Below are 23,237 nucleotides of genomic sequence, written 5' to 3'. Positions count from 1 at the left end.
GATTTGTGCACGTGAATATAACGAACGGTCATACATTTGTGTTGTTTTGCAAAATTGAATTTAGTTTTTCAACTTCAATATAGCACTAAAAGCGCTGCCTCAACTAACTCGTTCAAAAATAAAAACTAGTATGAGATCTAGAAGAATCTGGGTATCATAATAGTCCCGATTCATGACCGAATCGAAATTATGCAAACTGGAAACTGGGAGCGCATTACTGTCTAACAGTGATTGATACTGACATGAACACAGCTTGTTTGATTGCAATTGTTAACTGCCCATTTCCATTACTGGAAATTATGGAATTTCCGACCACCTGAAAATAATCTTAAATCAAGTAGAAAGTCTTGTTCCGATCACTTTTGGTATTCGAAAAAACCTCTGTTGCTATTTCCGATCGCTTTTTACTTTCGATTTGATATAAGATCACTTTCAGGTGGTCGGAAATTCCATAATTTCCAACAGTGTTCCCCTTAAACGTTTTGAATTGAATAATTCATAATGTATTGTTTTTTTTGTGACCAATTGACTTTTGATACATATATTTGTGGAGTTGCGGACTTCATGTTGAAACATTAGAAGATACAGAGTTTTGTATGTGTGTTATAAAACGTTTTGAACTATGTGGGCGAGCTTCTTAAAAATAATAATAATAATAATTACAACCACAACAGTGACATTAATAAATATCAACAACAAGTACATCGAACATGAAATTAGGAGGAACGTAACAGTCCTTCATTCCATACGATTGGCAAAGAAAATGGCTTTCGTTTCCTTTTGAAGTTATTTTCCATCTTTATTTGCTTAATACATTGATGAATTGTGTTGTTGATGAATGTTCTTGTGCTTTGTTCTTATATTAGAGTGAGTAGTAGAGTAGTTTGGGGGTTGGATAATACCGGTGTTTATTATATATGTTTGATGCCTATTTGAACCCAACCTATGATTATTGTTATTGCACTGTGAGATGTTTTGTGTGTTAGTGTTGACATGTTTGTGCACAACCTTGTTAATATTGGTCTAATATGGAATTTTGGCAACCGGATGAGCAATGAGTCAACGGGTTATCACACCCCTAGACTCAACTCGTCTCTCAACCGTCATTATTCTTTGGAGACCACATTTCACGACCTTCAGGCTCACTTAAGAAAGTAGAGAATGTTGAAGACCTAAGACTAATGGTGCTTATTGAAGGGGATTGGTTGTGTCACGATGGTGAACAACTCCAATATGCCGATTTGGCCTAACATTGGATCACGAGTGTTGCGTGTTAGTCAACTAATTTATAGATGGTAGTAATATTGATACTGCTAATTATACGTAAGCAATATGAAATAACTCGAGACCAAGTAAAGCAAGTAAATGTCTTTATTGATCACAGTAAAGGCCCTAAGTACAATCTACTTGGTTGCTCTGAGTACCGACTGACTGCGGTCGGGATTCTCTAACAACAACCTATCGATCGTCCAAAAGTCCCCTACACTGTAGCTACTGTGGGTATTTATAGCCGCTATGCCGGGGACAGGATTCCAACCGTTCGGCATGCCCTCCACGTAGCCACCACGTGTCATCCTCCCGGGTGCCCTGTCTGTCGTCGTAGAGAGTCGCCACGTGTCTTTCGTCAGCTCTCTTGCCAAAGGGCTACCGCTCGGCGGTCGACACCGTCGCTCGGGCAACTCCCGGTCGGCTCCCGACCGGGTTCTTCACAAGGAGCCCGACCTGCTACCTGCAAAGACAAAGAGAAAAAGACAAAGGCTTCTCAGTCGTGGTGAAGCTATGTCGGTCGGGATATTCCCTACCAAGAGCCCCCCAGCCCGGGCCTTTTTTATCGTCCGGGAAAAAAAAAATGGGCCGGGATGAAGAAGCCCAACCGTCGGCCGCTAAACCGACCGGCCAGCTGTCATTCCCTTCTCCGCCACGTGTCGGCCACTGCCGGCCTCTGCGACTGCAACCGTCGCCTCGGAATCAGCGCTGGTCGTGTCACGCAAGTGGATGATTTTCCCGCCCAAACGCCCTCCTATAAATAGGCCCTTGAGGCCTCCATTTGGACTTTCCTCAATCCACTGAAGCAGTCGGTACCCTCAGAGAGTCCCGAGCAGAGCACCTTAACAAGGCAGTCGAGCAAGGAAACCTTCAAGCTTTCAACTGCAAAGTTCCTCCATTCGGTAAATTCTCAACTCCTCCCTTTACTTTGCGCCTTCATTTATAAGTAGAACTGATAGGCCAACTAACTGTCCCGGACGTCTCAAGTCCCTTACTAACCCCGACCGACCTTTAGGTAGATCGAAATGACAGATTCTGACAGCCAGAACGCCTCGATCGCGGACTATGACGAGGAGGTCGAGTACCTCAGCGAGGAGGTGGACATCATGTCCTACTCCCCAGAGGTCGAATGACGACCACAGCCCACTCCCGACCAAGCCCCCGAGCCAGCAGGGTCATCAAGCTCGTCAGGGACCTCGGGGTCGAGCTCCAGCGGGTCGGGGAGCGAAGAAACGTCCACGAGCGGACGGACACTCCCGGACGAAGGCGCTAGGGAAACGCCCACGAGGGTAATAGGGGATTACCCTCGAGCCGAGCATGAGGGCGGAGACCGGGCCAACGAGGCCGAAGGGGACGAAGAGGACCCGACCGGGCCGGCGCCGACGGGCGGGGACGGGTTTGCGTTCCTCAATAGCGAGAGCGTTGAAGGCCAGAAGAGCTTACTGACAAAAGGAGAAGCAAGCAAAATTGCGGCAACTCTTGCTGGTCGGGTCGAATTCGATACCAGCAGACAGCTCGGAAATATCATCGAGCGGCACCAAAGGAAATGGATCGGGCTGCATTACGATTCGCTAATGGCCCCGATCACATTCCCCTTTTCCAGCCTTCTTACAGCATTCTTGGGCTACTACCAAGTTATGCCCGGGCAGATTTGCCCGAACGCGCACCGAATAATCGCGTGCTTCCCCCAGATCTGCCGTCGACACGACGTGGCCTGCACCATGGAACTTTTCAACTTCGCCTACCAAGTGAAGGTGCTAGCGGCCGCGTACGGGGGAGGTTTTCTGATGATACAATCCCGAGCGGATAGATGCTCGATCGAAGGGCTGCCCGGGAACAACCGGGGGTGGAAGAACCGGATCTTCTCCGTAAAATACGATCCGTGGATCCTCCCGGTCGAGAGGGTTTGGAGTCAGCGTTTTCGAAAACAAGTCACGCCAGTCGAGACCCCGACCCTCATCGATGCCGTGACCAAGATCTCGGGCGAGATCTACGAATACCGCATCTTCAAATCGCCCGAGTGCTACGAAGCGGCCCGGCTTCCCGATCCGATCTACGACCAGACCGAGAAGTACAAGCCCGAGCCGGCAGGTGTAACGATTGCACGGATGCCCGCCCGGGGCAAGAGGAAGGGTAAAAGCTTGAAGCTAACTTCTTTCCCGATCCTTAGCATTCTGAGCGTATATTCTCTATCGTCCCGAGTTGACTATCTTCTTTGTTTGCAGCCATGGCGGAGTTCGGAGACGAAGATGCCCCCCTTCCCCCGCCCGCCAAGATCTCCCTTGGCGGCAAGATGAAGGCGAAGGCGAAGCCAGCCGGGGAAAAGGAGATCCCGACGGCCCGACCTCTTCCGACCTCGACCGTCACGACGGCGGAGGGCTTCATCGTTGAGCCGACGGACGTCTTGGTCACCCGGGTGGAAGTCGCCCGGGGCAAAGAGAAAGTGCCCGAGCAGGGCGTGACGGAGGTGGGCGGTATGAAGCGCCGCCGAGAACAGCGCAGCCCGAGCCCTTCGGTCGGGCGAGAAGGGGCCGCTACGTCCATACTGGCCCGGATCGGCAACGCCGGGCCAGCTAAGGAGGATCTGGGGAAGATGACCCCGACCCAAGTGGCCGAGAAGATTGGCTACGATCTGGCCGAGGTAAGCTCTCTTCCACTAATTCTCTTTTATGTGCAAGTGTCTTCGACCGGGCTAACGCCGAACATCTTCTTGTACTGCAGATTTCCCGAGCGGCCCAACTCCTTCAAGGTCGGGCCATGCTGGCCGAAGAAGCCGACCACCACAAGAAAACGGCCGCTCGTCGCTTGAAGGAAATCAAGGACATCCAGGCCGAGCTGGAGAAGGCCCAGAAGGGCCTAAAAAAGAGCGAGGAAGACCGGGCCCTCGCAGAGAAAGTCGCCCAACGGGCGATCGGGGAGGCGAAAGAGCTGAAGGCCCGGCTCGATAACCCGAGCGAGCTGGTGCAGACTGTCTTCAAGGACAGCGAGTCGGGCTCAGCGTTTCTTACGGCGGCTCGGGGAACTAAGGTCGCAGAGGACCTGATCGTCTCCTTCGGCCGATGGGCGTTCAAGTCCGGGCAACGCAAAATGCTGGAGCGGGCCCGTACCCGGTTGGAGCAAGCTCTCGACGGAGAGGATCTTCAGCTGGTCCTGTCGGCTTTACCCCCGGACCTAGCCGACCCCGGCCCCTCCCCCTTCGCTCCCAAGGAAAAGGCGGCCGAGCCTGGGGCATCGTCGGCGGCCACTTCGAGCGGGAAGGAGGCAGCTTCCGGAGCTCGGGAATTGAAGAAGTAGAATAGGCTTCTTCTTTTTTGTAGAAACGCTGATCGGGAGCCCGGTCCCGAATTTGTACCGGGCATTCTTTTTTCGATCAATAAAACTCGTTTTGTTAAACTTATATTGTTCGTCTTTCTTTCTGCTTTTTACTTTTAGTCGTGCACATGCCGACCCTTAATGCTCGACCTCATGGTCTTTTGGCCCGGCCCTGCACTACTCGATCCGTTCGACGCCCGACCTTATGGCTTTATGGCCCGGTCGTGCATCCGAGATTTCGACATCAAACTGGCCAACCTGATCGGGTTTACCCGGTCTCTAGGCCTTCTCAAAATTCTTGAAAATAAGTAAGCCTCTACGGTCGGGATACTTCCGAATGACGGGCCTGTAAATACTTCCTTCATCCCAGCCCCCACAGTATTGTGCTCTCATGGCACGAGTGAGTGCAATAGTGGACAAGAAGTGATCAGATCGGGGAATTATGCTGTGTACTCCTGGCTTCCCCGACCGGTGGCGTGACTCGAATGTCCGCCGATGTGGAGCGCATCTGACCGGTCGATAAATTCGCCCGGTCGGTGTAGCTTGATAAATTGATCTGCGTGCACTGAAGGTAAAGAAAATAACCGACCGGGCCGCCGCATGCAAGCGGTCGAACAATCACCGATCGTATATACATTAAAACCTTCCAGCTCGCAGGCGGTTAAACAAATATTTACAACCATAAAGCTTAATTACAACCGACGACCGGGACCTACTCGCAGGTCAAGCCCCCACTTCGTCAAAAGATTACAAAAAATAGGCTTAATGCCTAAACATAACGAGGTGCTCGGAATTCCAAGTTCCCTCGATTACCCGACCAGTTGTCGTCTCCAGTCGGTATGTACCCGGCCGTATGATCGCGCTGATGATGTACGGCCCTTCCCAGTTTTGAGCTAACTTTCCGCCCTCTAAAGGTTGACTGGCCTCCCTTCGTCGTAGAACATAATCTCCAACCTGAAAATAACGAGGGTTGACCCGAACATCTTTAGAACTCTTAACTCGCTTCTGATACTCGGCCATGCGCCGAGCGGCTAGCTCTCTTTTTTCTTCGACCGCATCGAGGTCTACGACCATCGCATGCTCATTCTCCTCCGCATTGTAGGTTCTCTCTCGATCAGTCGGGATCCAAGCCTCGATCGGGAGTCGGGCTTCAGCTCCGTAAACCAGGGCGAAAGGGGTCTCCAAAGTAGCTTCCCTCGGGATCGTCCGATAAGTCCATAAGACATATGGCAACTCATCGGCCCAACTACGACCAGCCGAGTGTAGCTTCTTTTTCAGTCCTTCCAAAATCGTCCGGTTCGCGTTCTCCACTTGACCGTTTCCCTGCGGGTAAGCCACCGACGACCGAACGTGAGTTGTCCCGATCGTGGCCAAGAAATTCTGGAAATATTGGCTTACAAATTGGCGACCGTTGTCGCTGATGAGATGCACGGGCACGCCAAAGCGGGAAACCACATTGCGCCAAAGAAAACGAGCACATTGCTGAGAGGTAATCGTGGCTAAGGGCTCGGCTTCTATCCATTTGGAGAAGTAATCGATGGCGACGATCACAAATTTTCTCCGACCGGAAAGCTGAGGGAAGGGGCCCAATATGTCTACTCCCCACCTAGCGAAAGGAATTGTGGTCGTGACTGGCTGATAGAAGGTTGCCGGTCGTCCAGGCATCCGGGCGTACAGTTGACACGTCTCACATTCCCGAGCTAACTTTCACAGTCTAGCTGGAGGGACGGCCAATAGTACCCGATTAGCATGATACGACGGGCAAGCGATCGGCCTCCTTGGTGCGAAGAACAAATTCCCGAGTGAAGCTCCTTCATGACTAAATCTGCCTCAAATGCGGTCAAGCAGCGCATGAGGGGGCCTCCATACGATCGTCGATATAGACGACCGTCCAAGACTTGGAACCTCGGGGCTCTCAACTTGGCTTTTCGAGCACGCTGGGGGTCGTCTGGGAGTCGACCGTGCTCGAGGAATTCTTTCAGATCGGTGATCCAGTTGTCTTCCACCGGTTGGATTGGATCGACCGGTAGGCGATGGATACTGTGTCTCGGGATCACCAAGATCCGAGCTATCTTCGACATGTGTTCCGGGGCGTCTTGAGCTAATTTGGATAAGATATCTGCATCGGCGTTATCCAATCGGGGTATGTGCCGGACGGTATATCCCCGGAACTGAGCGAGCTTCTCCATGGCAAGGTCTCGGTATAACTGCAAACGCTCACCATTGACTTCATAATCTCCGAGAACATGCCCGACCACGAGCGCGGAATCTGTCTGAGCTCGGATGTATTCAGCCCCCAAGTCCCGAGCGCACTGTAAGCCGTTAATGAACGCTTCGTACTCGGCTTCGTTGTTGGTCGGGTGGAACTGGTACATGAGAGCAAAATAGACCTTGAATCCTTCCGGGCTTGTGACCACCACTCCTCCTCCTGCCCCTTTCTTGCTACTTGACCCATCAGTAGCCAGCGACCACCACTCAGCCTCGGGATCCGCAACCTCAGGAGGCCGGGTATCCCGGGCGGTGCACTCGACCAAGAAGTCAGCAAGAGCTTGACCTTTGATAGCTGGTCTTGGTCGGTATTCGATCGCGTATTGTGTCAGCATTAACGCCCACTTGACTAAGCGACCGGATGATGAAGCAGTTCGGAGGACTGGCCCGATCGGCTGATCGGTCAACACGCGAATCGCTCGACCTTGGAAGTAGGGAGCCAACTTCTTCGCGGCAATGTATAAGGCGTAGACGACCTTCTCTAGCCGGGAGTACCGGAGCTCGGGACCATGTAGCGCGTGGCTTACATAGTACACCGGTCGCTGGACCCCTTCCGGATCGATTCGGCACAACACTGCGCTTACTGTGCGATCGGACACGGCGAGGTACACGTCTAGCTCTTCTCCGAGCTCAGGCTTTGAGAGCACGATCGGTGACATGAGATATTCCTTCAGCTCATCAAAAGCCGCTCGGCATTCTTCGTCCCAGACGAATCCATTAACCTTCCGCAATACTTTGAAAAAAGGTAAAGCGCGCTCGGCTAGCTTGGAGAGGAACCGGCTGAGGGCTGCCAACCGACCGGTCAATTGCTGGACTTCCCGAACGGTGGAAGGTGGTTGCATGTCCAGAATCGCTTTTACTTTGGCCGGGTTAGGCTCGATTCCTCTTTTGGTCATCATATAGCCGAGGAACTTGCCGGTCTGAACCGCGAATGTGCACTTGGTCGGGTTCAGCCGCAACTGGTACTTCCTCATGATCTGGAAGCACTCCCGGAGGTCCCGAGTGTGGTCGGACCGGTCCCGACTCTTGACCAGCATATCATCGATGTAAGCTTCCATCGTTCGGCCCAGTAGATCGGCAAAGAGCATGTTGACCATCCTCTGGTAGGTCGCTCCTGCGTTCCGGAGGCCGAACGGCATCACTCGGTAACAATACAGCCCATCCGGGGTCACGAAGGCTGTCTTGCTCTCGTCTTCATGGTGCATCATGATCTGATGGTACCCCTTGAAGGCATCCATGAAGCTCATTAATTCGGCCCCGGCCGTCTCGTCGACCATCTGGTGAATGCTCGGTAGAGGATACGGGTCGAGCGGACAGGCCTTGTTGAGGTCCGTAAAATCGATGCACATCCTCCATGCTGGGGGCTTAGGAACAAGAACGATATTTGCCACCCACTCGGGATAGACCACCGGACGGATGTGCTCGATCGCCGCCATCTTTTTGACTTCTTCTCTGACAAATTCGCGGCGATCGGAGGAAAGGTGTCGTGTCTTCTGCACGACCGGCTTGGCTGAGGGATCGACGGCCAATTTGTGACAGATGACCGATCGATCTATCCCGGGCATGTCTTCAGGCCCCCACGCAAAGATATCAGCATATTCCCGGAGTACGGCCAAAACTTCCACTCGAAGCTCGGGGGTGAGGGCTCGGCCAATCTTGATCTTCCTATCCGGGCGGTCCTCGGATAGGGGAACTTCTTCTATTTCTTCAGAAGGCTCAGGCTGCTCCTTCCGTTCCTTAGCCTCCTCTTTGGCTATGGTGTTCACCCGGGAAGACGGACCGGAATCTCGTCTGTTGACCGCTCGGGTGTAACACTTCCGGGCGGATTGGACATCGCCGCGGACCACGCCGACCCCATTAGGGTTGGGGAATTTCATGCACAGGTGGGGCATAGAAATTATCCCACCGATCTTCATGATGGCGGGTCGGCCCAAGATAATGTTGTGGACGCAATGGAGGTTGACCACAACAAATTCTAGCTCCGTTTGGATCGACTTTGGAGGTGTGCCGATCTCGACCGGGAGCGCTATTTTTCCCTCGGGGTAAATAAGAGCCCCGGTAAATCCTGACAGTGGTACACCGACCGGAGTCAGCTCCTTCCTGTCGAGGCCAAGCTTCTCAAACACGTCCAAGTATAGGACGTTCACACTGCTGCCCGTGTCAACCATAACCCTCTGGACGTCTGTCCCCTTAACGTCAATCGTGACCACGAGCGCCTCCATGCCGTGGTCACTGCTGCTAGGTTGGTCTTCAAGGGTGAAGGTTATGGGCTCCATCTTCTGCCTCTTCCCGGTCTCCCGGGAATCCACTATCGCGACCGGGCAATTAGTTCGCGGTCGGGAAGCATCTTCCAGTCCACCAAAAATGACATGGATGGTGGGCTTTCCGGACGGGCGGCTACCAGACGAAGGGTCGGGGTCCCGTCGGTCATCATGACGATCGTCCCTTCTGTCTTGCCCTGATCGATCAGAGCGGTGATGGGAACGTCTATGATCCCTCCGATCGGTGTTCCTCTTGTTGTCCTCTCTCTTCCCCACACACTTGTCCAATTTTCCCCTGTTAAGCAGATCTTCCAACAATTGGCGTAAGTGGGTACACTCCTCGGTGTCATGCCCGGCACATCGATGGTAAGCACAGTGCTTACTCTTGTCAGGGCCGTCTCGATCGGGATGGGGGAGTTTGATGAGATTGCAGGACTGGGCGTACTGCATGGCCTCCGCTGCGGATCGGTTCAAGGCCGTAAACTCGCCAGGCCTGGTGCGGGATCGGGGATTGTCATCTCCCGACCTATGTTCCGCCCGGCCGGCCGGTTTACGGGACGAAGAGCCGACCTCCTGCAAGCGCTTGACGGCGTTCGCCTCGCCGGCGTTGGCATAGTCCGTGACCCTCCGAAGGGCCTCCTCGTAACTGGTCGGGGGGTGTAAGATGAAGTCTTGGTACAAATGTCCCGCCCGGAGAGATATGTGAAGCATATGGGTGGCGGTCGCATCGTCCATAGGCTCGACCTCCCCGACCGCTGCTTTCCATTTGATGAGGAAATCGGTCAAGCTTTCCCCTTCTAGCTGCTTGGCCTTCTCGAGATACATGTAGGACTTCCTCACCACTTTGGAAGTGATGAACTTCCTCACAAATTTGATCGCCAGGGTCTCAAATTTATCGATCGACCCCGGTTGCAGGGTACGGAACCACTCTGCCGCCCGACCGGTGAGGGTCGAGTAGAAGGCCCTGCACATCACGGCGTCCGAAACGCCCTTCAGCATCATGTTGCTGAAAAAATCATTCACGTGGGCCTCAGGATCTGCCCGTCCGTCATAACTCTTCTCTCCAGAGACCTTTAAATCAAGCGGGTAAGGCTGGGCCATTACCGCTGCTGTGAAAGGCGTCTGGTGCAGGGTCGATTGGTTGACCGGGGGTGTTGCGGGGTACGCATTCCTGAGCTGCGCAACTTCCGCCTGGAGGTTATATAGTAATCCTCGGGTTTCGTTGAGCTCGGTGGCTTGAACGGCTTGGGCTGTATCCCGAGCGCGTCGCCGTCGGTGAGATCTCGACCCGCTATACCCAGATGAAGCCTCCTGACTAGCCTCCTGCATCTGTATGTCTTCTTGCCCGCGGTTCGGGTCTTGGGGTCCCAAACGCTGGCGCATCTCCGGTCGAAGACGATCAAAAGCTACCGCTCGGGCAACTTCTTCGGGGTCCTCCGCTCGGACGGCCTGAGCTGGTGCCTCCATCGCATCAGCACCCCCCGACCCCAACCGCGAATGAGCCGAGCGTCGAGCCCGGGATGCGGACTGACGCTGCGGCTCTACCTGTGCGGTCGGTTGTACTGGAGGGGCGGCGGCTGGAGCTGTATAAGCAGGCGTATATGGTGGATAACCAACCGGGGGAGTGTAGCACATCGGTTGGCCTGGCCAATACCCATACGGCGGAGGTGGGACCGGGTACGGATACTGGGCGGGATACATCACCGGCTGCTGCTGATATGGCAAACCGGGTGTTGGGTATCCCGGTTGTATGTAATTCACCGGCTGCTGGGCGGCCGGGTATGCATTTGATGGATGCGGTGGTGAGAGGTTGAGGTTGAGGTCCATCGTCTGACCCTGCTGTTAGGTAGCATAGTGGTCGGAGGAGCTCGCCACATCCGCCTGGTCGTCGGCAAAGTTGTTGTGTGCCCACGGATACATGTTGATATAGAGACCGGGTGCTCGTCAAGACGTTGGTTTCTTGCACGGTTCCCCACAGACGGCGCCAAAATGATACTGCTAATTATACGTAAGCAATATGAAATAACTCGAGACCAAGTAAAGCAAGTAAATGTCTTTATTGATCACGGTAAAGGCCCTAAGTACAATCTACTTGGTTGCTCTGAGTACCGACTGACTGCGGTCGGGATTCTCTAACAGCAACCTATCGATCGTCCAAAAGTCCCCTACACTGTAGCTACTGTGGGTATTTATAGCCGCTATGCCGGGGACAGGATTCCAGCCGTTCGGCATGCCCTCCACGTAGCCACCACGTGTCATCCTCCCGGGTGCCCTGTCTGTCGTCGTAGAGAGTCGCCACGTGTCTTTCGTCAGCTCTCTTGCCAAAGGGCTACCGCTCGGCGGTCGACACCGTCGCTCGGGCAACTCCCGGTCGGCTCCCGACCGGGTTCTTCACAAGGAGCCCGACCTGCTACCTGCAAAGACAAAGAGAAAAAGACAAAGGCTTCTCGGTCGTGGTGAAGCTATGTCGGTCGGGATATTCCCTATCAAATATATAACTTTAAGCGTAAGCGAATAAGTTATTTATATAAGTAAATGCGTGTATAAATGATATATAGAAGTTGATGATAAGTAAAATAATATGATAATGATTGTAATTATAGTAATGATGATTGAATCACTAGGAGAAATTGAATGGGAATCCACCACTTGAAACTCATAATGGTGTAGGATGATTGCAGGAATCATTTTCATCTGAACCAAACCCATTTCTTTACCTAAACAAGTCCTAGGTCCGGCGTTGAATGCGGGAAACTTGTTGGAAGATAAAGAGAGACACTAGAGGGACTCCTATGTAATTTCCATAGCTTCTGTTGCAACCGTTCTTAGTCTCACCATTTATATTGTATGCTTCCATATCTTGTATTCAACACAGAACTTACCAGAATGAAACAGAGCTTTCTTTCTCTCAACTGACTTTCCCTCCTTCTGACCTGCCCTCATCTTCCGTCAAGGCTCGTGCTTGATTCTTCCTTTGCTTGAGATCCACCTCTCTGGCTTGATCGAACTCCATGCAATCTTCCCCCATATTGACTCCATCCTTCCTGATGAATAGAATGAGAGTATGGTTCTGGTGTTGGGCTTCACCAGATGTCCACTAGGGAGGACGTCCTTTCCTGCCGACAGGTTATGCTCAATGGCCACAGGTGGGAACAGTCTCAGGGGTTCACACGTACAGTGCACCGTGCAGATACAATAAGCATGTCCAAGTTACCCGACACGTACAGGTCCTTTAAACTCAAATGTCCCTCCGCTCTCTTTCAGAATATCAGTCACAAATTGGTGCAGTCGGTGAGCATTGTATAGAAGCCCCGGCAACATTCCTACTACTGCCCACTTCCTCGGAATCGCCGACCCGCTGCTGTTTTCCATCATCATCTTCATCTTCATCTTCATCTTCATCTTCATATAACAAAAACAACCCAAGAAGCTAAATATCATAAATAATAATAATAATAATAATAATGCGGCACTTGCCATCGTGATCATATCGGAGATTGAGTAAAACAGCTATATGGAATTATAATACTGCATATATGCAATTTGTTTAACTTGCTGGATCAGCTGGTTTATATCGGCCTGTTGATGATAAGTAGGCCAGCTAGTTAGGCTGGCTAGGATGGGATCGAGATGATTAATAATTACATTAAAGACGTACAAGGAACGGAACAGCTATCTTGTCATCCTCACTTGACATCCCGTGACTTCATAAAAGAAAATACTTGGTGTACTACCATTTTAAACTCTCAAATTGTACTCCCTTCTCACATACTCTTATGCTTTTGATGTAAATATTTTTTCGTGGATCCAGAAAATAGCCAATTTTGATTTGTCACTTCAAAGAGTATAAATAAGAGAGTAAAAATTTGGGAGTCTATGTAGTAGAACTCCTTAATGAATTGTTTTCTCTGTGGAGCCGACCCAGGCAGTCTGTGTCTAAGTGGTGATCGAGAGGAAACTAACGTTGATCCAGAGTCCAGACTCAACTGCACATAATACATTTATGTCATGCGCGCATTATTATTATTTCCTGTTGGATTTTATTTTGGTTTCATTCATGCATGCTGATGGATACTCGGCATGAAAATCTGATTGGATCACTTAAACCCCTCCATAAACTCCAAATAAATATCCATTTATCATCCTATTAATTACCCATAATAAATCTCATAAAAACCCCATTAACCACCAAATTATTACCTCTTAACTACCCATCAATTGCCTATATAATTCCTTATCTTTTATTCCCATAACTAGGGATGGGAATTGAATGGGTCGGGGGTGTGTTGGATAGGGCTACATCCATCACCCATCCCACTTTATATTTTCTCCACCCACCTCCACCTCTAACCTGCATCGTGTGGATTTTTTCAAAACCCACCCAACCTCCACTAAGTACGGGCCGGGTGCCCACTACGAGTACCCATCACTTATCATTTTATTATTATTTTTTAAAATATAAAATTTAAATTATTTATACATAATAAATAATAAAAATCATTAGTTATACTAAGACATAAAATAATAGAAATATTTAAATATAATAACTAAAATTTTAATTTTTAAAAGTAAACTTACTTGTTTAGATATAAAAATAGCAAATAGTTACACGAATTTGTAGAAATTTTTATAAATAACTATGCACTAGTACTTATTTTAATATTATTTATATATAGACACACACATGGTGGGTTAGGTGGGGGTTTTAGACAATCATTACTGTGTGGACCATGGTCCACACAAGTTATGTGAACCATATTTTGTCTATTATAAAATAATATACATTCAGTATAAAAATAATGTACATTTAGTACAAAAACAATGTATATTGTATACAGGGATATACATTATTTTTGTTCTGAGTGTACATTATATTGTATAATGTACATTCAGTATAAAACTAATGTACATTTTTGGTATATTAAAAATGTACTTTTTGTTATAGTCCACATAACATTGTGTGGACCATGGTCCATACAATAATTTGTCGGTTTTAGACGGGTTTTGTACATAGAACTCAAATTCAACCCGACTCACCACGAGTTTACTATTTTAAGACCCACCCCGGCCCAACTCATTACCGACTACCACCCAAAAAAAAACTTGATCTATGTGGATAGATTCGGGTGAATATTCACGGGACGAATTGAAATTTCCATCCTTGCCTATAACCTCCTACCGCATTACAACCCATAAACAGCCTATTTACTACCCATTAAACCTATTAAAACCCCATGAACCTACACCACTTACTCTCATGCTATAAAATTAGATTCTAGAACAAGAAGGGGGCAGCTAGTTCATCATCACCTGAAGGCTCATTTTTTACAAGAGAGTCTCCATTTTTCCATTCTTACGCATTTAAAAAGTAATAGTAAGCGAAAAATAGAATTGGAAGATGTCATATATGTTACTGGAAAGATGATGTCAAACAGATGATACATACACTATATATATGGCATATTTATCAAATTCAAGAGATTACATATTATTACAAATAAACAAACAAACACGAGTATATTATGAATTGAAGTGCCATTGCATGCAAGCAGTATTATTACGTTTGGTAAATTTAAGCTAGCTTAGCTTACTGCATGGGATAAAAGCCTAGTATAGAACAGTACAGTAGAACGAACATACATGAAGTAGTATGTATGTATTACATGCTACGTTTGGTAAATTTGACTTTCAAGCCATGCTTAGCTTGAATGATGATTGAATCGCTGGGAGAAACTGAATGGGAATCCACCACTTGAAACTCATAATGATGGAGGATGATCGCAGCAATCATTTTCATCTGAACAAAAGACATTTCTTTACCTAAACAAGTCCTGGGTCCGGCGTTGAATGCCGGAAACTTGTAAGACGGCTCATGCTTGATTCTTCCTTGGCCTGAAATCCACCTCTCGGGCTTGAACTCCATGCAATCTTCGCCCCATATTGAATCCATCCTTCCAGATGAATAAAATAAGAGTATGATTCTGGTGTTGGGCTTGACCAGATGTCCACTAGGGAGGACGTCCATCCCCGCCGACACCTTGTGCTCAATGGCCACCGGCGGGAATAGTCTGAGGGACTCACACAGAGCAGCGTGTAGATACACTAACTTGTGGCATTCCTCCACCTTGAAAAACCGCTTGTCCTCTTGTTTTAGATTTAATTTGTTTTCAATCTCGTCTCGGACTTTTGCCTGAACCAGTGGGTTTTGGGCAAGCAGGTAGAAAAGCCAAGTGAGAGTTGTGCTGGTTGTATCTCTCCCTGCAAACATTAAACTCAAGAAAGTGTCCCTCAGAAACTTCACTAGTGAAGAACCAGTACTCGTAGTGAGTTGCTCCTGCTGCTTGTATGCTTGTACGTAAGCAGTGAACAAGCTTACGTCGTCGTCGTCGGAGTTATTATCAATATTTGTGGTGATCATCATCATCCGCTCTTCTAGGCGTTTGATGGCGGAGTATATGAATTCATCGAAAGCGCGGTACGCCTGAATAAGCTTCTTCTCTTTGCCAATCCCCAGCCAATTTTGTAACTTCCAGAAGCTTTCTGGAAATATATGCCTATAAAGAAGAGCGTCCACCGCATGATTGAAGGCCTTCTCGCAGGGAACATAAGGCAAGCCAAGGCAGAGACTTTCAGGGTCATGGTGTAAGACGAGCTTCGAAATGGCGTCAAAGGTGAAGCGCTGGAAAACATCTTGCAAATCAAACTCCGCTCCCTCTTCTGCAAACCAATCAAGAACCGGCAACAAACCTTTCTCTACCTTGTGCCACACATTTGTCTGTAACAAGGTGTAGAATTGGGCATGATTGAGGAAGGAGAGGGTGGTTTTACGGTGAAGCTCCCACAACTGGGAATCTACGTTGAAAATCCCGTCTCCTAAAATATCAAATATTTTTCGAAACTCTGGTCCTTTGGGATAGTTGGAGAAGTTTTTGCTGAGGACATGGTGGATGTTAGCTGGGTCGCTGGTAGCCAGCATGCTCAAGCTATCAAAGCCAGCTGGACCCTTAAACTCAAATGTCCCTCCGCTGTGTCTCAGAACATCAGTCGCGAATTCGTGGACTCGGTGAGCATTCTTAAGAAGCGCCGGCATCATTCCCACTACTGCCCAGTTCGTAGGAACAACCTTATCATCGGAGGACCGGCACCTCAATTTCAGAATCATATAATAACCCAAGCTAAGTACGATAATAAAAATGAATGCAAGCGCTGTGCTGCAGATTGCCATCATCATATCTATCTTTCTCAGAATAATAATATAAAAATGCAGCACTCCACGTACAAACAATTAGAGTATATATATATATATATATATATATTTGCAGCGTATAGTACGTATAGTAGTAGAAGTATGTAGAGATTAATTATCATATCGCGTAGAGGATACTGTACAACATACCATGTATGTTTATATCCGGACCCATCTCGATCATATATAATTGACTGAAGCTACTGCTACTGGCTATTTTGTCGGATGCGTGGCTGCTAAACCATTGCCATGTGCATTCATGTTGGTATGGATCAGATCATATCGTCTTTTTCTTTAAAAAAAAAAAAAACCAAATTAAATTATTATTATTATTAATTGCCTGCCTATCTAGCTACATACTATTCCAAATACATAGGACTATTGATTCGTGCACGTGAATATAACGAACGTACATACACTTGTGTTGTTTTGCAAAATTGAATTTAGGATGTGTTTGGTTCGCACATGAGAATCGGAATCAGAATGGGTATTAAATACTTGGTATGATGGAATGAGAATGGTTACTAATAATAGTGCCTGAGAATGAATAAGGGAATGAATCCCTTATTTTATTTGGATATGAATTTTTTTATGGGGTACTCAAAACACATATTAATGTTCTAAAAAAATATCAACCAAATCATAACAATCAGTTTCATACACATTCCTATGGGCTAAACCCATCAACCAAACACACACCCTTAATTTTTCAAAATCAATATATAATTAAAAGCGCTGCCTCAACCAACTCGTTAAAAAATCAAAACTATTATGAAATCCAGAAGAATCTGGGTATCATATCATAATAGTCCCGATTCATGACCAATTACCAATGAATTGCTCTACTAGTCAAACCTAACATTATTGGGGTTGAAATTATGCAAACCCGAAACTAGGAGCGCATGCATTAATGTCTAACAGTGATTGATATTGACATGGACACAGCTTGAATTGTCTGATTACAATTGTTAACTGACAATTGTCCTCGTAGACGTTTTGAATTCAATAATTCATTATGTGTTGTTTTTTTGTGACCAATATAATTGACCTTTGATACATATATTTGTGGAATCGCGGACTGCATGCTGAAACATTAGAAGATAGAGTTTTGTATGTGTGCGTGATATAAAACGCTCTGAATACAACAATAACTTAACAATGACATTAATGAATATCAGCAACAAATACATCATACAGGAAATTAGGAGGAACGTAACAGTCCTCCATTCCCTACGATTGGCAATGAAAACGCTTTCTTAATTAACATAAAAGAAACCATTAGCTAATTTTCTAATATACTCAATAATAAGATCAACATAAGAAATATAAGTGAGGTCTCTGATATGTGGAAGGAATTAGATTGAGACTGCTTTGCGATCTATTTAAGCACGAATTGAACGTTATTTTTATGGTTCCGTCCCATATTGCATCCTAGTCATTTTTTATTCAGTTCTTTTATATTTTAAGATTAGATTAAACTTAGATTTATGTTCCTTACTTTTGAAGTTTGTAAAAATTCAATTATTTCACTTCCATTTTAATAGAAAAGTTTTCTCTTTTTTTTTTCTCCATATATTTCCTTTATGATATTTATGATTTATTATTTTGTTTTTTTTATGACGTTTATGCTTAATATGTTTAGATAATTATCATACTTGATTTAGGGTTGTATTTGATGACTCTTATTTTAATTTGTACCATATTTTACCCCTTTTTACACTTATTTCAAGATGTTTATTTGAGTTTTCATCAAACTATATAAATAGTTTGTGCTCAAAATGACCCAAATTAAATGTACTTTGGAGGAAGGAAAATGAAAAAGGGAGCAAAAGCGCAAGGAAAAGGAGCACATAAACAAAATCGGAAGAAAACGGACAAATGAATGGATATGGGATAATGGGAAGGACGTAGCGTGAAAGCAAAATGATGTCCGTGCATAAAGCTCAAGCGCGGCTTGCCTTCCACACGTGACACGTGCGCCGAAATTCTGAAAAGTTACTAAAATTATTTATATTTTTCTTCTTTTGAATAGGGAGAGCCGCCAAGCCCATAGGAGTACTATAGCAGTAGCGAATTTGCAGTTTATAATAATGAATAAATAAGAGTTATGCGGGATTTTTTGGGCATTTGATTACGTTTCGGCATTTTTTATTTCTTCAATGTCTAGCCCAAGAGACGTTATGTTGTGGAATCGTGCCCATCTTGCATCATGGGCACGGTAACAGTATCGTCAGGCACTGTTATTTTCTTTTTAAAAAAAAAAAAAAAATTATTTCAGACCGCTTTGTTATATGAGTATATATTCACAGCTTTCTGTTCATAATTTCATAAATGTACATTCATAATTTCATAACTGTACATTCATAATTCCATAACTGTACATTCATAATTCCGTAATTGTACATTCATAATTCAATAACTGTAAATTCATAATTTTCGAAGCTCTATGTTCATAATTGTAAGTTCATAATGTCAGAGTTCTATGTTCATAATTTCATAACTGTACATTCATAATTTCATAACTGTACATTCATAATTCCATAACTGTACATTCATAATTCCATACTATATATTCATAATTCCATACCGAACATTCATAATTTTCGAAGCTCTATGTTCATAATTGTAAGTTCATAATTCCATAAATGAACATTCATAATTCTATAACTGTATGCCGTTAACGGCGTTTCGAACAATTTTTTGTTTTTTAGTTAAAACGGCGTCATTTTCAGTGAAAACGACACCATTTTAGCGCCGTGCACATCTTGCACCTTGCAAGGTGCGCACGTGCGCATAGCATAATTTGCCCTAGCCCAAAGGTAGCCACAAATATGGGCCTAAATTTGCATTGCATTGTTGGGTCCAACATCAAAAGCTACTATTGGGCATTTCTGATATCTGGGCCCAGAGCTGTCCCATCACCGCTGTGCTTTGGAGGGAAAACCCGAAATATATTTTCAAATCCGCACTACACTAATTTAATTTTCAATTTTTGTCCACCAAACCCTCCGACATTAAAATTTTCAATTTTTAGCCAAACGCTTTTTCTGTAATTCTCGTCGGATTCTCCGGCGTCGTTGAATTCTTCTCCTCTCCGATTATCCTCTACGCTTCTTGTTGTTGGAAAGTAGCTTAAAATTACATAAAATGACATGTTAAATGATTATTTCGTGGTACAATTATAAGTAGAATTTACTTTCGATTTAAGTCGGGTTAAAGATATTAAGAATGCGATACTTATAAGTTCGGGTCTACCTCAAGGTATGTGGGGTGATGCGATTTTGACAAGTAATTACCTTTTAAATAAGGTACTCCGCAAGAAGCTCGATAAGACTCCTTATGAGCTGTGGAACGATAAGAAACCTTCCCACCAGTACCTGAAAGTGTGGGGTGTTTTGTCAAAGTTTTGGTGCCAACACCTAAGAAAGTAAAGATAGGTCCTAAGACGGTGGACTGTATTTTTATTGGCTATGCACATAAAAGTAGTGCTTATCGGTTCTTAGTACATGAGTCTCATAATCAAGACGTATACGAGAACACGATAATAGAGTCAAGGAATGCATATTTCTTTGAAAATGTATTTCTTTATAGGTCTAACGAATAACCAAGTACGTCAGAACGGATATTTGACGAAACTATGGATAATGATAGTGGGGAATCTGACAAAGAACCCGAGCTCGAGCCGAGACGCATTAAGCGGGCAAGAGTTGAAAAATCATTTGGTCATGATTTTATAACTTACTTGTTAGAGTATGATTCGAATACTCTAACTTCTTTATTATAAAATGAACCCAATTTTATATCTTGTTTGATAGAAAATGAGTCTCGAACGTATGTAAAAGTCGTGACTTCTACGGAAGGACCAATGTGGAAAGAGGTTATTGATTGTGGTAAAAATGAGTGATAGTGAGTGTACGTGTGTGTAATGTCGTCCTCAGGGGATTGGGGGATATGGTACGCAATATGCAATCACAAGAAAATTAACAAGAAGCTAAGCAAATTATAACGAGATTGAGGCTACGATAACTAAACAAAGTAACACAAACACATATTAACAAGATGTAAACACGAAATAAAGAAATAAGACTCAAGCTAGAGAGCATTATCATCGAGATGCTTTAACAACCTAAGAGATTAGGGAGAACAAGTAACCAAGGAATCAAGCGAGAATGCACGTAGGTATCCTAATCTACGAATCATTCTCGTGATTAATAAATAAGGATTAAAACAATGAATTGTCCCACTTTCGTGGTGAATCAATTTCATATATATGCAGTATGTTCGTATGTATTACATACTATGTTTGGTAAATTTGACTTTCAAGCCTTGTTTAGCTTGAATGATGATTGAATCACTGGGAGAAACTGAATCGGAATCCACCACTTGAAAGTCATAATGATGCAGGATGATTGCAGCAATATAATCATTTTCATCTGAACGAAAGACATTTGTTTACCTATACAAGTCCTGGGTCCGGCGTTGAATGCCGGAAACTTGTAAGACGGCTCATGCTTGATTCTTCCGTTGCCTGAAATCCACCTCTCAGGCTTGAACTCCATACAACCTTCACCCCATATTGAATCCATTCTTCCTGAAGAATAAAATAAGAGAAGGATTCTGGTGTTGGGCTTGACCAGATGTCCACTAGGGAGGACGTCCATCCCCGCCGACACTTTATGCTCAATGGCCACCGGCGGGAATAGTCTGAGGGACTCACACAGAGCAGCGTGTAGATACACTAACTTGTGGCATTCTTCCACCTTGAAAAATCGCTTGTCTTCTTGTTTTAGATTCAATTTGTTTTCAATCTCGTGTCGGACTTTTGCCAGAACCAATGGGTTTTGGGCAAGCAGGTAGAAAAGCCAAGTGAGAGCTGTGCTGGTTGTATCTCTCCCTGCTAACATTAAAGTCAAGAAACTGTCCCTCAGAAACTTATTCATCAGTACTGCAGCTGTAGTAGTAGTAGTAGTGAGCACTGCCGCCATTAGTTGCTCCTGCTGCTTGTATGCTTGTACGTAAGCAGTGAATAAGCTCAAGTCATCGTCGGAGTCATTATTATTATTATTTTTAGTGGTGATCATCATCATCCGCTCTTCTAGGCGTTTGATGGCGGAGTATATGAATCCATCGAAAGCGCGGCATGCCTGAATAAGCTTCTTTTCTTTGCCAATCCCCAGCCAATTTTGCAACTTCCAGCAGCTTTCTGGAAATATATGCCTGTAAAGAAGGGCGTCCGCCGCATGATTGAAGGCCTTCTCGCAGGGAACATAAGGCAAACCAAGGCAGAGACTTTGAGGGTCATGGTGTAGGATGAGCATAGAGATGGTGTCAAAGGTGAAGCGCTGGAAAACTTCTTGCAAATCAAACTCCACTCCCTCTTCTGCGAACCAATCAAGAACAGGCAACAAACCTTTCTCTACCTGTTGTTACATTACGTTATATATAAGATAGATAGATTCGATGGTCTCTTATATATGTATATATACGTTACGTACCTTGTGCCACACATTTGTCTCTAACAAGGTGTAGAATTGGGCATGATTGAGGAAGGAGAGGGTGGTTTTACGGTGAAACTCCCACAAGTGGGAATCTACGTTGACAACCCCGTCTCCCAAAATATCAAATATTTTTCGAAAGTGTGGTCCTTTGGGATAGTTGGAGAAGTTTTTGCTGAGGATATGGTGGATGTTAGCTGGGTCGCTGGTAACCAGCATGCTCAAGCTATCAAAGGCAGCTGGACCTTTAAACTCAAATGTCCCTCCGCTGTGTCTCAGAACATCAGTCGCGAACTCGTGGACTCGGTGAACATTCTTAAGAAGCGCCGGCATCATTCCCACTACTGCCCAGTTCCTAGGAACACCCTTATTATCGGAGGACCTGCACCTCAATTTCACCATCGATATCGTATACCAACCCACCGCCACGATAATAAAAATCAATGCAACCGCTGTGCTGCAGATTATCATCATCATATCTATCTATCTTTCTATCTCAGATCGAATAATACTATTATAATTATAATAATGCACCACTCCACGTACAAACAATTATAGTATTTATATATATATTTGCAGTACTTGTATAATGTATATATAGAAGTAGTATGTAGAGATTGATATATAATATACATCATTCCCTACAATGTTTATATCCTGACCCATCTCGATCATAATTGACTGAAGCTACTGCTACTGGCTATTTTGTCGCATGCGTGGCTGCAAAACCATTGGTATGTGCATTCATATCGGCATGGATCAGATCAGATCGTCTTTTTTCTTTAAAGAAAAAACAAATAAAATTCTACTGTATGTATTTTTAAATTTTAATCATCTAAATTTAATTCTTAATGTGACAGACACCCTGCTATTTTTTCAAACTTCAATATATCATTAAAATCGCTGCCTCAACCAGCTCGTTCAAAAATCAAAATTAATATGAAATCCAGAAAGAATCTTTGTATCATAATAGTCCCGATTCATGACCAATTACCAATGAATTACTCTACTAGTCAAACCTAACATTATTGCCTTATTGGGAATTGAAATTATGAAAACTCGAAACGAAACTAGGGCCGCGCGCATGCATTAATTTCTTACATTGATTGATACTGACATTAACACAGCTTGTTTAAGGGTGTTGCTATTTGCACCACCCTTTGGTCAAAAGTAGGTATAAAGTATTTTGAAATTGTAAAAACGTGAAAACTTTCAATAATTACATAGGTGGTGTAAATAGTCAAATGGAGGTTCATTTTGCTATTTGCACCACCTTAATCAAACCTCATTTATGAGGTGTAATTAATAATTTTTTAATTCAAAATTTAATTAAGAGAAAATGGTACTTTTTCCCCCTAAGTTATATACTTATAGTACTTTTTACCCCTG

At 45.4% G+C, this 23,237-nt stretch overlaps 1 protein-coding gene, 1 long non-coding RNA gene and 1 pseudogene across 2 annotated transcripts; all 3 read right to left on the bottom strand.

The window, feature by feature from the left end:
- Positions 1 to 11,799: 11,799 nt before the first annotated feature.
- On the bottom strand, positions 11,800 to 12,727 carry LOC109178307. The gene is made up of 2 exons (XR_002053696.1): positions 12,637 to 12,727; positions 11,800 to 12,491 (listed from the first exon to the last, which is right to left on the bottom strand). It is a non-coding gene; the product is annotated as an uncharacterized LOC109178307 (long non-coding RNA).
- Positions 12,728 to 14,568: 1,841 nt separating this feature from the next.
- LOC109178305 (alkane hydroxylase MAH1-like) lies at positions 14,569 to 16,460 on the bottom strand. Its single transcript, XM_019327929.1, has one exon. It carries the CDS (start codon positions 16,336 to 16,338, stop codon positions 14,767 to 14,769), a length of 1,572 nt encoding a protein of 523 aa, XP_019183474.1. The 5' UTR covers positions 16,339 to 16,460; the 3' UTR covers positions 14,569 to 14,766.
- On the bottom strand, positions 14,569 to 22,325 carry LOC109178303 (annotated as a pseudogene).
- Between the last annotated feature and the right edge of the window lie 912 nt (positions 22,326 to 23,237).

The sequence above is a fragment of the Ipomoea nil genome, unplaced genomic scaffold (assembly GCF_001879475.1).
Source record: "Ipomoea nil cultivar Tokyo-kokei standard unplaced genomic scaffold, Asagao_1.1 scaffold0813, whole genome shotgun sequence".
NCBI classification, from domain to species: domain Eukaryota; kingdom Viridiplantae; phylum Streptophyta; class Magnoliopsida; order Solanales; family Convolvulaceae; genus Ipomoea; species Ipomoea nil.
This window is presented reverse-complemented; position numbering and strand designations above follow the sequence as displayed.